This window comes from Hyperoodon ampullatus, assembly GCF_949752795.1.
Source record: "Hyperoodon ampullatus genome assembly, chromosome: 4".
NCBI lineage: Eukaryota > Metazoa > Chordata > Mammalia > Artiodactyla > Ziphiidae > Hyperoodon > Hyperoodon ampullatus.
In genome coordinates this window covers 12,674,722-12,689,528 of record NC_136917.1, presented here as the reverse complement: position 1 = coordinate 12,689,528, position 14,807 = coordinate 12,674,722, and the positions used below count along the sequence as shown (strand labels likewise).

General features: G+C 43.7%; 1 protein-coding gene across 6 annotated transcripts in view; it reads right to left on the bottom strand.

The window, feature by feature from the left end:
- Positions 1 to 14,807, bottom strand: part of TENM2 (teneurin transmembrane protein 2) — a gene marked incomplete at its 5' end in the record, with an annotated part of 1,007,477 nt that overhangs the window by 151,733 nt on the left and 840,937 nt on the right. For 3 of the 6 annotated variants that reach the window (XM_079702682.1, XM_079702685.1, XM_079702686.1), the window contains 2 exons: positions 8,711 to 8,923; positions 10,630 to 10,830. In XM_079702682.1, coding sequence (XP_079558808.1) covers positions 8,711 to 8,923; positions 10,630 to 10,830 — 414 coding nt within the window. The remainder of the gene's footprint in view (positions 1 to 8,710; positions 8,924 to 10,629; positions 10,831 to 14,807) is intronic. The other 3 variants (XM_079702683.1, XM_079702687.1, XM_079702684.1) reach the window with 2 other exon arrangements.

The window sequence follows — 14,807 nt, the reverse complement described above, 5'->3', positions numbered from 1 at the left end:
CAGCGGCCATGGCTCACGGGCCCAGCCGCTCCGCGGCATGTGGGATCTTCCCAGACTGGGGCACGAACCCGTGTCCCCTGCATCCGCAGGCGGACTCTCAACCACTGCGGCACCAGGGAAGCCCCCTAGGTCATTCTTTGATCCACAGAGCCAGGCAGATAGAATCTTAGAACCCAGAGTCATGAGGAATGAGAAGGAGTAAGGAAAGGCGAGACCAGGACAGGGTGTTCTAAGACACACTGAGCTGACAACCTCCTCAAATGTAAGAAATACCAGATCTCTTCTTAAAGGAGAACAGATTCCTACCAAAGGCCTCCAGAATATGTCAGTGGTCCCTATATGGAGAAACACTGGCTTAAAGAACTGAAGTTTTATTCTCTTCAAATAATAATAGAATTCCCAAGTAATATTTCAAGGGAAAAGTTTTTTTCCTTTTGAAGTATACTTATGGTAAAAAGGAAACCCAGAATTAAAAATAAATTCTCAGAGAACTCTTGGCTACCCCCGGATATGTCCAAGAGGTCTAGTTTGGGGAACTTTGGTTGAAAGCAGCAAACCCCAATTTCACAACTGTATTAATATTAACCTGTATTAACCTAAGGATATTCAGATGTTTGGTTTCATGTACAATTGGGCTGTTTGGTAAAATAAGCAGGTTCAATCCCAGGTAAGAAAGGCAGTTTCTCTGTTAGAACCAGATGCCAGCAAGTTACAGAACAAACCTTTGTTTGGGAAATGGAGAGTGGGTAGGTGTTATTTTTGACATGCTGCTAACTGCTTGATGGATTGAAGGCAGATGTGTGAGAGGGAGACCGAAGGTAGCAGAAATGTCTTAAAGAGAAGTTGATTTTGATAATCCTCCCCTGTGCTCTCTTACGTTGGTAGTAGATAATGATGGTGATAATGCGGGATGATGATGATGATGTTGGCTCACATTGATTTGGCTTTTACTTTATGATGGGCACTGGGCCAACTACTTTACATATAACCCAACGAGGTAGGTCGTATTCGGTATTCTCATTTTACAGATAAACTGAGGCACACAGAGGTTAAGAAGTCTGCTCGGATTTGATCTCAGGTAGATTGACACGAAAGGCTGTGTCTTAATCCCTTCATTATCATGCTTGCATTGCTCAAATCCAAGTGACGTGGACATAGTCAGATGGACCTCTACTTTAACACCATCTCTTTTTAAATTAGGAAACACAAATATATCCAAAGAAGGTACACAGATTGCCAACAGGCACATGAAAAGATGCTCAACATAGCTAATTATTAGAGAAATGCAAATCAAAACTACAATGAGGTATCACCTCACACCAGTCAGAACGGCCATCATTAAAAAGTCTACAAGTAAGAAATGCTGGAGAGGGTGTGGAGAAAAGGGAACCCTCCTACACTGTTGGTGGGAATGTAAATTGGTGCAGCCGCTATGGAAAAGAGTATGGAGGTTCCTCAAAAAACTAAAAATAGAGTCGCCATATGAGCTAGCAATCCCACTCCTGGGCATATATCCGAACAAAACTATATTTGAAAAGACGCATGCATCTCTATGTTCATAGCACACTATTTATGATAGCCAAGACATGGAAACAACCTAAATGTCCATCGACAGATGAATGGATAAAGAAGATGTGGTGTGTACACACACACACACACACACACACAATGGAATATGACTCAGCCATAAAAAAGAATGAAATAATGCCATTTGCAGCAACATGGATGGACCTAGAGATTATCATACTAAGTGAAGTAAGTCAGAAAGAGAAAGACAAATACCATATGATATTACTTATATGTGGAATCTAAAATACAACACAAATGAACCTATCTATGAAACAAATAGAATCACGGACACAGAGAACAGACTTGTGGTTGCCAAGGGGGAGGGGGTTGGGGAAGGGATGCAGTGGGAGGTTGAGGTTAGCAGACTTCAGCTAATTTATACAGGATGGATAAACAACAAGGTCCTACTGCACAGCACAGAGAACTATATTCAATATCCTATGATAAACCATAATGGAAAAGAATATTTAAAAAAGGAATGTATATAGATATGTATAACTAAATCACTTTTGCTGTACAGCAGAAATTAACACAACATTCTAAATCAACTATACTTCAATAAAAATTTTAAAAAAAGAAACACAAATATAAATGGACAAAAAGAAACACAAATATAAACCACTGAAGGAAGTTTTTCAATGCACAGAAGCATTCTCTAGGTAAATCAGATATAAACTGGAGCTGAGATGAGCAGATAATCAGACTAACGAACAAAATTCACAACGTATCATCGGCAAAACCAACACTCTGCTGTATCCATCCCTTTGATGTAAAGTGTATCAGTATATTATGGGAATCTACCTGGAGACCCTCCCTGACCTTACAGAAGAGAGAAAGATTTGATTGTCCGGGAGTGGACCATTCCATGTGATGCATATAAATTTGCATCAAAAGTAATAAATTTCTGGAGATGGACAGGTCCTTCGAGATCATCTCATCCAAGTGTGTTCTAAATCTAGTCAATCACATATTGCATTCGTGACATTTGCAATATCTGCACTGTTATTTACTTAATATTTTTCTTCAAATTTACTTAGGCCTAAGATCACTACCTGCTTTTGCCACATCCCTAAGCATTAATGCCCATATAATCATGAGTTTAACGAGCTAGTTATGGTTTTTCCTAACACTTCTTTTTAAAAGCCCCATATAACCAGTCAATAAAATACATTTGCACACCAACAAAAACATCTCATGTTTGTGGACCACACTCTAGAAAGCAGTGATGTGGTTCACCCCCCTCATTGGCCTTGGGAAGAAACTAAGGTCAGAAAGGTTGGGTGACTTCTCAAGGGCACCCAGAATGTTCATGGCACAGTCAAGCCTAGAACACAGAGCTCCTGTCCTCTGTCAGTTTATTCTTCATGACACCACAATGAATCAGATAGCAAGTGATGAGAAAATGCCCATCATGAACACCTTATGGAGTTCATTGCTCCAGGGCCCTCTTTGCACTCCCTTTTTCTTTAATATAAAGTCTTGAGCGCATATTGTGGAATCCAAGACTCATAGTCTTGGAAGAAATGTTGATTCTTTGTAAAAGCTCAAGCGACCAAATACTCACTACATACACTCAGGGAGTGCAGCCTATTTTTCAACAGCTCTTATTCTTTGATGTTTTCCTTTCTTTTGAGTCTGGAATCTTCCTCATGCTAACTCTCACCCATGGGTTTCTGTTCTAAGAGTTCCATACTGTTTTTAGTTCTTTGCTCTTGTGAAGGCGGTGATACCTCGTATCAAGCTATCTACTTGTTGGATCTGGCCTTGTCCCTGCGGGCCACGTGCTAGTACATCAAGGGGACCCTCTGAAACATGAAGGTGATGGTACAAGGAATGCTCCAACTCACTGTCTCCCCACAGAACTATAACTGCAAGACTTCTTCCCCTCTTTTTTGATGAGACCTCCTTTTCTGCTGGGGCATATGTTACTAAATCACATAGAAAGTCATACCAAAAAAATGTTTCCCTTTAAACTAGAGGATGGTTGAGTCATAAAGCCAGGGGGAGCTTTGTGTCTATCTAGTCTACCTTCCCCTGAAAGGCCCTCTTCAACATCTAGGCTAAGAAAGTAAACACTTTCAGCTACGAGAGTCTCACTACTTGTGAGGCAGTTTTTTTCCCTTTCATTATATTCCACTTTTTGCATTGAGTTGAAAATGGGTTCCTATAACTTCTACCTCCAGGGCCTTGTTCTGAGTTTGGGTAGGAAACCTGAGCAGACTGCCTGACCCAGACATGAAGAGAACTTCTGGGCATGTGGTGATTCCTGATCTTCAATGAAAAGGCTCACACTTTGGCCACCGTGTAGGGGAAGAAAAAAGCAGCAGTGGAACATGTTCTGCTCTCTGCTGTCCATAATCTTAAAGAGTGAAGAACTATCACTTTAGGCTTTCACTTCAAAAAATATGGAGATCCTAGGATGGGTTCCAATAAGAGCTCCCGGAGGAATATGTTAATGAACCAATCAGAGAATTAGCTGCTTCCAAAGACCCAGTGGGAAGGATGGCTCCATAGTGGCTAATTTTCTCTCAACTTGATATCTCATGGTAGAGTCATGAAAGCTCAAATGTTGAAGGATAATAGCTACAAGAAAAAAAATAAGTTTCCATAACTTAAATGAAGCTGGAATGAGATGCAGAAGCAGCTGTACTCAGTCTGAAGTTGGTTCATTTTTTTTTTTTTTTTTTTTTTTTTTTGCGGTACATGGGCCTCTCACTGCTGTGGCCTCTCCCGTTGCGGAGCACAGGCTCCGGACGCGCAGGCTCAGCGGCCATGGCTCACGGCCCTAGCCGCTCCGCGGCATGTGGGATCTTCCCGGACCAGGGCACGAACCCGTGTCCCCTGCATCGGCAGGCGGACTCTCAACCACTGCGCCACCAGGGAAGCCCTGAAGTTGGTTCATTTTGACAGTCGTTTTCTTCCTGACTTGTTCCCTGTAGCTCTGAAGCTCTCTCCCTCTTGGACTGTGACCCTGTCTACTCCTGATGACAATCACTTAATCAGCACATCAGATTGTCGCACGGCTGGTTTTACCTTGGGTAAAGATTCATTTTCCTTATTAACATCACAAGAACCTAGTTCTTTCTCCAACCAATTAAAGAGGAAAAATAGAAGGGTCCCAGTGCGATAGAGGGAAAAGAAAACTGTTCTGACTTGTGGTACAGGGGCAGGTTACTCAGTCCCACACGATCCTGGGAATCCAGGCCTCATGATTCTGAAATGCAGCTGGAGGTCAGGACCACATAGAAAAAGTAAACAGGCTGGAATAACCATTATAGACATTGCTCACTACCCAGATATCAAAGAGTTCACCTAGGGTCGGAGCCTAGCTTTGGTGGATTTACTCTGTGTGTGTGTTAGCTTGTATTATTTAGAGTGGATATCTGGACAGCTGACGACAATAGCAACAATCCCCAATGAGCATTTTGCTTTCCTCCTTGTAATCTCCAGCAATAAGAACTTTGGTCTCTCCCTGTATTTTGCCCGACTATTCTGCTTGCAGAACATGTTAACATTTACTCTGTTTCTTTGTAAGAGATGTTTATCTGAATTTACTCTAGTTCATAGAGATTTCTGAGTTGTTCTATGGTTCCTTTTTGCCCTGGTGTTATAGACTTTGAATAGACTGCTGAGGTTGAATCCACAGTATTAATAAGGGGTGGTGGGAGGGATGGCAGGTGATAGGACCAACAACCCATTTTAGGATTATGTTTAAAGAATGAAACTAGTCTAACCACACAATGTGCCTTCTGATTTATTCATATGAGTAAACTGCAGCCTATTCAAATAATGCTAATATATTCCAAAGAGATACACGAATTGTGGTTGATTTGGATTCAATGTCTATTTCTCCTCTCTGCAATTCTGGAGATTTTTGCCATACTCTGTATTTAACTTGTTAGAAAAGAGGTAATAAAAGATCATTGCTTGGTAGAATCCAACCTGTTGGCAAGTTAGCTCTACCAGTTAACATTGAAATGTTATACCTTATATTTAAATCTTTAGCAATATGTATTAAATATCCAAATATAAAAGAATAATTTGGTTGAAAATTTCCAGAAACGCATTTGACCAGGCATGGATAGATCCTGGTGATTCTACTTGATTGAGTTTTGGAAGGCTGTGCTTTTATCCTCATCCCTTTCCCCCATGCATCTGTCTTCTTGCTTCCTTGGGTAAAATAAACGTGATACACAAGGACTGATGTGAAATGCTTAGCTGACTATTTGCAATGACCCTAAGAAAACTGTCGCACCATGACCTTTCGAAAATAAACCACAGACAACCCAAGCACCCACTGCTTTGCCTTACCCCGAACCTCCCAATGCATTTTTTTTTTTTTTTTGCAGACTAGGTGCCATTTCATTCTTATTTATTTTCTATTTTCAAAATATAGCATTTGAGGCTCTGCTTGAAAGGGACCAAAGAGCCTCTCTTTCTTTTCTGACTCTCAGTATCCCTGAGGAGGAGGACTGATTCTGGGCTTGTAAATTGTGGCATTCACTTAGAGTGAATCGACAGGAGAGTCTGCTCAAAATAAAAGATTAAAACTCCATGAAACAACTCTGGGGGCAGAGGTTGAAAAGCAAAAGGAGCAATTACATGTGTACGAACACCTCTAGATTTTGAATAGCAAATCTCACCAACCAAGGAATGCTTGGGTTTTTTTGAACAAAGCCCAATGAATGTAAATCTGTGAGGGGATGGCACTGATACTACTAATAAAACCACAGAGCCCTAATTTCTCACAAGGACAGACTTTGGTGATAAAGATCTTTATGACATACGTAGTGCAAGCTCATGAAGTCGTGAGAGATCATAATTCTGAAGGAGAGACTTTTCTGGGACGTCACTAGCTTCATTTGGGGGAGCTTTACTTGGCACATAAATCTGCACCTTTTCTGTTTCTCAAGAGCTCACGGAGCTGTGAAACTTGAACTAGACACTTCAAGTAGCAAAAACACCTTTCTCTAATTCATCTCACCCAAAGGGCTGGCTAGAAAGAATCATCTCCTGTGTTCTCCTGCTGGCCACATCCTCACCATCTTCTATGAGACTCAAGTTACCATCTTCCCATTTCATCTGCAAAGGCCCCAGAGACATTTCCACGCAACAGTTGTTCTCTCTCCACTCGCTCTCTGTGACATTTGGACCCTTCCCTTTCTCTTGGCCCCTCATGGCCTTCAAGTCACCGTTGGTATCCTTTCTCTAAAGTGAATGTTGACCCTCTTCTCTCTTCTCCTCCCTCTCTTGCCAACACTGCGCAACTCTCCAATTCAGAGGTTGGCCAGGTTTTTTCCTGTATTTTTTGCACTAGACAACAAATAGCTTTGTGGACCACGTTGCAATTACTTAAGGCCAAGGTGCAGTGCAGAAGCTGATGATACATCCACACGTGGGTGTGGTTGTCCTCTACTACCACTTGGTTTAAGGGACACTGAAATTGGAATTTCATATGATGGTCACGTGTCAGGAAATATTTTGCTTTCAACTCTTAAAAAAAGGTAACTATTCTTAGCTCGTAAGCCACAGAGCAACAGGCAGCAGGCTAGATTTGGTCCGCACCCCCACCTACAGTTCTCCAACCTCTGCTCTAATCCATCAGGGCTGCCCTCCTGTGAGCTCTTCCCAGAGTAGAGATGAGTTGTAGGTGGGAGAGAGTCAGCAGGAATCCCTGTGGGATGCTAAACCCTCGGCAGATGCGGGAAGGGGAGAGCAAAGGGGAGGTTGAGGCTGGGTTGTGTGAACTGAGAGAAAGGGGGATGTTCTACCTAAAGGTTTCTGGTTGGCAAGAGCTCTTTTGGGGAGGGAGACTGGGAGCAATGGAGGTAGGAGGGTGGGGAGAGTCTGTATTTAGATCACACCGAGCATGCAAAAGTATATCAAGAGGAGCACCCCTGAAGAGTGGGAGCTATTAATAAGGATTTTAAACTGTCTCAGTATTGGGCTGTGCACTTCCTTCCCTTCAAAGCCTTCTGAATTATCCCCCAGACTCTGCAGGGAACTGAAGATGAAAGCGGCTGCAGGGGGAGCGGGATCTGGAGCATCATTGAACGATTGCAAAAACAATTCACTGCCAACAGACCGTCCCGGCAGGGTCCCAGTGCTATAGGTCGTGGCCTGGATAGGCACGCTGCCCCTCGGATGCCCAATTAGATAGAATTGGGGGAAACCTAATGCAGAGAGCACTTTATCTCTGCTTGACCACCCAAATGAACAGCATGGGAAACTGAGTCTGAGCTCATGAGTCAGCCCTGGAGAAGCTTCTAACCCTCCCTCTCACTCCAGGTGCCTGGGGTCTTGGGGCTAGGACAGAGGGGAGGGCCCCCAACTCAATGGCTAGAATCAAAGGTAAGTTCAAGGGGCCATGTTAGTAGTTTGGACAGAGACTTCTCTGAGAGTTTCCATGCAAGCACGTGGCCTCAGCCAGCTTGGCATGAAACCAACCCCAAACCGTGACAAAACCAAAACCAAAACCGAAGAAACTTGAGAAGTATTACTTCTTAAAAAAAATGACCTTTTAAGAAATATTCTCAGTCATCAAGCTTTACATATACAGAGAGGTGACTGAGTGAGGATGAAATGGGGCCAGAGGAGGAGTCATTTATCGACGGTGGTGGTGAGGGGGAGGGTCAGGAGCCCAAGGACAAAGCCTTGACCTGGGACAACAAGGGGATGCTCAAACCTATTAGAGGGGTACCTGGTCACCCAGGAAACCTGGGAGTCCCGCCCTGCATCCAACCTGGTCTAAAAGAAGTGAGTTCAACTGTTGCCAGCAAGCAGGGATCCGGCTGGGAGGGTATTCAAAAAGGGGGGAGACTTGAAGATCACAGTCATTTGGGGTGCTTGAAACCTCCAGGCCCTGACAATTTCCCATGCGTGTGCATTTCCCTTCTCCACGATGAGTAATTTGGATGGATTTGCTTATCTGATCTGCTCCCTTTCCTCCCAATCTGGAATTCTGGAAAGAAGGGGAAGGCTTTTCCAATCAGGACCTTGCCTCTCCCTTCCCTATGCCCTGGGAGATTTGGAGAGGCAGCAGGAAATGCCGGAGAGCACTCGTGTCCCTGAAGGAACAGCCAGTTGCAACGCACGACCATCACTATAGATCTACAATTTATGAAAATAAAGCAATATGTGCCTGTTTCGGTGCCTGCCGTTTGCCTACCAATGGTGCAGTGTTCACCATTCCAGCCCTCTCGGCATTCACATTTGCCATCTTTACAGGTCCCGTGCTCAATGCAGCGGGGGTGGCACACGCGCTGGTCACAAGCTGCGCCTGTCCAGCCCTCTTCACAGCGGCAGGCTCCCCCGATGCAGACGCCGTGAGTGCCACAGTCTACTGAGCACACTTCTGGAAGAAAAACAATGATTACAGCTCAACACCACAGCCGGTGAAACCCTCCACTGGAGGCCAGACCACACACGTGGCCCGGGTCCCTGGAGCTGGCCCAAGGCCCAGAGGTATGTCATCTTGGGCGGCCTGTCTCTCCACTGGCTGGGTACTCATCCACTGTGAGGTAGTTTCTAGAGCAGCAGCATTCTCACAGTGGGGTCCCTGGACTGGCTGCATCGCCATCACTGGGGAACTATGTGGAAATGCAAATTCTTATGCCCTGGTTGGTCCTCTTGACTTAGAAATGCGGGGAGTGGGACTTAGATATCTGTTTTATCAAGTCCGCCAAGTGTTTCTGATGTACACTGAAGTGTAAGAACCACTGCTCTAGGGCTTGAGACCATCCCAGGAAGAGGTCAGACATTGTTGCTCAACCAGTCTGGCAAAGCTACCCGGGAGGTGCCCACCTGAAAAGATACCTGTGGAGCCTGACTCCCCACCAGCTGGGATTCTTTTCCCTGTTGAGAGCCTGAAGTGACCAGAGGCCAGTTAGAGACCCAGCGGCTCGAACCTCACGATGACTGCAGGCCCAGCTGTCACCCAGATCGGCACCTTGGTGGCAATCATGACTGCTCTAATTGTGCTGCATTTACACAGCCTCTTTCTCAAAGGAGCTCAAAGTCTTTTGTGGTTGGGGAGGAGACATACAGACAGATATGCACTCTCTGGCATTCCAGACCTCTCACTCGAGGACAAGCACGTGCCAGACATTCATCCTTACGACAGACTACTGAGGGAGGCATGGCTCATCATGCCAGGGGAGGGGAAGTCAGACCAGGAGGGTTAGTGACTCACTCCAAGTCACACAGCATGTCGGCAGCACCGCTGGGCGTTGGATCTAGGGCGCCCCCTCCCCCCATCCTCCACGGAGCTTGGCCTGGACCACCAACATCAGAGTTGAAGGCAGAGGCGAGTGGGCTGAGAAGATACCCAAAATAGCCCATTTTAACTGACTCTTCCTTTTTTTTTTCCTTTTGGAATGAAATATTCATTTCTTTCCCATTGTAGCAAAGCTTCGCATAGATTCCCTTCCTGATTGCCATGGTAATCTGACAGAAGGGGGCGGAAGGATGATGGCTTGCTTGGATAGGCACTTGACAGTGTGAACGGAACCATTCTAGGCAAGGTGGAGCCTGGCTTGAACTGTTGAACCATTCCATTTTAAGGTCACTAGGGAGGTAAGACACGTACTCTTAATTTTAGGAAAATAAAGGGTACAGTGCAACTTCATTATTTTCCTGTCACTGGAGTATTGCAGAGCTTTATAACATGTTCACCTGGCACCCCGAGGGAATGTCCTTTCTCTTTTACAGGACATTCCATTCAGTTTGTCTGGGACTGAATTGTTCTGGTTTGTTTTCTGGTACCTTTAGGGAGTGTACATAAGAAAGCTATAATGCAAATGGAAGCATCCCTCCCGGGCCCCTCATCCATTTGCAGTGATGAAACCAAGGAGGCACAAGAACCAAGTGGTGTTTGTTTGTTTGTTCTTTTCTCAAGGATCAAAGACTTCATGACTGAGGACAGAGTTAGAGAGGTACTATGCAACTGACCAAAGTCCCTCCATCCTGAATGGAAAGAGCAGATTCCCATCTGTTTGCGCTTTTGGAAGGAACACAGGGCATGAGTGTTGGGGAAAGTGAGGAGAAAACCTCTTGGCTTACCGACGGAGCAGTCGGGACCCATCCAGTTGGGATCACAGCTGCAGAGGCCCGTATCAGGGAGGTAAGTGCCATGTCCACTGCACTGGTCTGGGCACTGGACCCTCGCCAGCTCACAGTTGAGGCCACCCCAGCCAGGGCTGCAAAGGCATTCTCCATTTACACAGACCCCATGGCTGGAGCACGTAGGATCCAAGCAATCAACTGAAAAAAAAACAAAGAGGAAAAGTATTGATCATTCATGGGGGGTGGGCCATGAAACACCAGTTTACAGCTGAACGGACCAGTGGTTCACCAATTCCTACCTGCCTGCAAGCAAACAGAGCAGCCCAGGTAGTACATGACCCCTTGAAGAATACCCATAAAGAATTAAAGACTTTTTATTTTTTTAAATATCAAATCTCAAACTTGAAGAGAATGTAAAGGAAAAAGGGGGATTTCTCAAGCAGAATTAGGAGGAACCAAATATAGAGATGTATCATCCAACCTTGAGAACCTTGTACTTAGAAGCATTAGTATCTTACTAAACCACATCAGGGCTTCTGAGACTGGACCATGAATGCTGGTGATGTCTCTACATGTAATACCAAACCCGAGCATCCCTCACTTTTGGAGAGAAAAGTAGAGAGGCTCAGTCTAACTTCACTAATACTTGACTTCAGAAGGTACCAAAAGATGAAAAAGAAAACCAGTGACACTCATGCATGAGTCACTTTCCTAATTAAGTTTCACTTAGGCTAAGTCTAAAATTAGTTTTCATTCTCTGAGCACACATCTACTGGAAGAAGTTAGTAAATGTGCAGGGTAGAAGAGGTGAAGTTGGGTGTGGAAGTGATCCCAAAGGGGTAACCTTCCTACACATAATCTTAGTAAAATGGATGGGTGAGTCTCTGGCTGTGGCACTGACCTCCCCCCAGACCATTAATCAGGCGAATTAACGGTCAGATTCCAATCACTGTTGTTCTTGCCAGTTTCATGGTCTGATTGCTTGGCCATCTTAGTAATCAGAGTGGCTATACATCCAGTAGTGACTTGAAGTTTATTACTCTGGAATCCACTCAAAGTGAGGAGAGCAGTGAGCTGCAAAGGCCAGTTCTCAGGACAGGACTCTTTGTATGAGAATGTGACCCCAAACTCTGGACATCCATCCAGCCTAAGGATGGACAAAGAGGGCTTTTTAGAGGAAGACCAGCTTCCTTAGGTATTCCTAGAAAATGATGCAGTGGCATTTGAACAGAGGGCACTGCACACCGTGGGGTTTGAGTGGTGAACAGTGGTCTTACGTGAGGCTCAGATGTTGCCTTATGGATCAGAGCAATGGCCGGGGGGTCTTGTCATCTTATTTGACTAAGACATAAACTTCGCTCATTTTAACAGCTTGGAAATCAGGTCTGTTGGCCTAGATTAAAGCCTTTGCTTCTGCCATCATCTGGGGGCACAGCTTGAGGCAGAAATAAGAATTTTCAGCGTTAAGAGATGTTTGTTCAGGATCCCATTTGGACCTTCTCAGGAAGATGTTATTTATGGAAATCAGTTCAAAACTATTTGAGCCATGGGGAAACAAAAGCTGCCATTGTTTTTTTAAATTTTAATCAGGAATACTCTCAGAGAGGTACATTTCAGTGACTTATTATTAGTTGGAGACATTTATGATGATGCCATTTTCTCTGGTTACAATCACTTTAATGTTGAACTCATTGTCTTGGGGACTACTACTCCTGATGACACGAACCCTTTCTGATATTTTCAAATTTGCTCCATTCAGGAGGGTGGAGCACATCTGGATGTAAATGAACTGAAAGATTCAAACACATGGAAGACATTCACAAAGAGGCTGTGCAATGCCTTTAACATCTCATGCCTCTCACAGTCAAGGGAATACAGTAGGTGCTCAATACATAATTGCTGTGAGGATAAACGGCAGACTTTGCCATAAGCATTTGTTGTTAATGAGACAAATTTCCAGTGTGAAGGACTGACAAGAAAGAGAAAAGGGTGCTAATAACATCTTGCTTTTGGGAAGAATGCTGTGCAATTTGGAATCTGCAAAACATGAACTCATTCATTCAGAATCAATCTTGTCCATATTCTTCTCATAAAAGAAAATCCCAAAGTTCTAGTTTTTTACTCTGTCCCCATTTCAAACATAGCAAACTCAAAATCTACACAAAAATACCTCATGTGCTATGTGTCTCAAAAATCACTCTCCATCTATAATTAGCCACTTAAAATGTTTGGTGAGGTGCCAATAGCTAGGAGTTCTCAAAAAACTGAAAAAAACTATCATATGATCTTTTTCTAAAAGGATGAAATAAAAAGTAATATACCAAAAAAAAAAAAAAAGGGAAGAAAATGACACTTCTCTTCCAGATAAATTAGCTTTCGCTTCTCTATCCTGAATTACAGTATGAAGGAAGGAGGAAAATCCACTGAGATTTATTAGCCCTCGAGTGGAATGTCATTAAAAGAACTATTTGTTGTATCTAGAAATATGAGATAACCCTTTCTCAGGTCAGCGAAACCAGTAAATATGTCCTTTGTGCTATATAATTATAGCAGCTGATGGAATACCTAAATTCAGACATTAAGGGGAGTAGTTTCACTATGAATTTTAAATTTGGTTCCAGTTTCATACGATGGTCTCGTGGCCACCTCCTCAGAGTATTCAGCAGGCAGGAGGGAGGATGGCATTGTACAAAGCTTTATAAATAGAAACAGTGTTATACTTAAAAGGGGGACAGTGGTCTTTACCAGCTAAGTACCATGTGCCTTATACCACCAGCCCTCTGGCAGCTGAAATCATTAGAACTCATTTAGTCTTGGGCCCTCTGTAGGTTTGACAAAAAAGGGTTGTGAATGCAATTTTTGTCCCTAAGGATAAAAAAGGAGGTCAAGGAGTTTTACAAACAATATGTACTATAAACCCCTGAAGAACCATGAATTACATTTATGAAGTTAAATGTCATTGAAAAATGACTCAACCATGAAACTGACATGAAAACATGGCTGACTTAAACTAATATGTCAATTCTTCTTTCGTCTCACCTTCCCACTCCCCCAGACATCATCGAGTGAAACCTCACGAATCTGTCCTTTCATTTTCTTGTGCAAATTTGCTAATAGTACAACAATGTTTATGCAGCAAAAATGGAGGATGACAACTATTGATTTCGTTGCCATGGCCATTTCAGGTAAACTGTTTGAACGTTATGACTAAGATGAATATCAGAAAGAAAAAAGGTAAATGGAAGAAAAAGGGCTGATCCAGGCTTTCTGATTCCATTTCCTATTTTGAAAACAGCATATGCATCATCTCGGCTCATTCTTTTGGGGCAGCAGAAATCAATAGAGGCGACTTCATCCTTTCATAATGATCCACGTGGCTTCCTTGTTTTGTTGGATGCTTAATTCATTCTGAACATTTAAATGAGACCAGGTGGGAGAGTGAGAAAGTTGAGAGAGTACTTGAAATCCCACTCGTACAGATATGCACAATCTTGACTGGACTGAAAAAATTCTAAGATGGGCAACACCATTGCTCTATCACTATCCTCTTGCCAAATGAGGTATATGCAAAAGGTCGTGTTAACCTTGCTTGTTACATTGTTGGCCTCTCCCCTGTCTTCAGCCAATGCAGCTTTGCCTCCTGCAGTCCATTTATCTTTAAGAGCTTTAACCTTTCAAATAGGGTTATTAAATCAGCACTTCCTCCATCCAAGCTCCCAATTTGGTTTTATGATGCAGATGGAGGGAGGGAGGCTACCTTTTATTATAGAGGAAAACTAGAGAGAGAGTTGAGCAAGTGAGGATCTGGGGGTGGGGTCACACTTCTGGGCCCCATTAAGGGCACTAGCAGTGATGTATTGGAAAATCTTAGAAGAATAATGTCACAGAAGCTGAGTCTTTGTGGAACTAGTTCTAAACACTATGAAATGGGAGAAGTCACAAGGGGAGCTTCTGTGTGGGTATCTAAGGGAAAGCCACTGTCATTACTTTGTGGTGAGGGCTGTAAGGACTGAGCCAATTCAAAGGGAGAGAGCAGGCGAGAGAGGGAGAGAACCTAGGTTTTCACCTTCCTACTAACTGTGGATGATTCTTTATAAGGGGAAAAGCAATAGATGGGCAACTAAAATCATACTCTGGAAGGGCAAATACAGAGGGGGAAGGCTGACAGGCAGCTT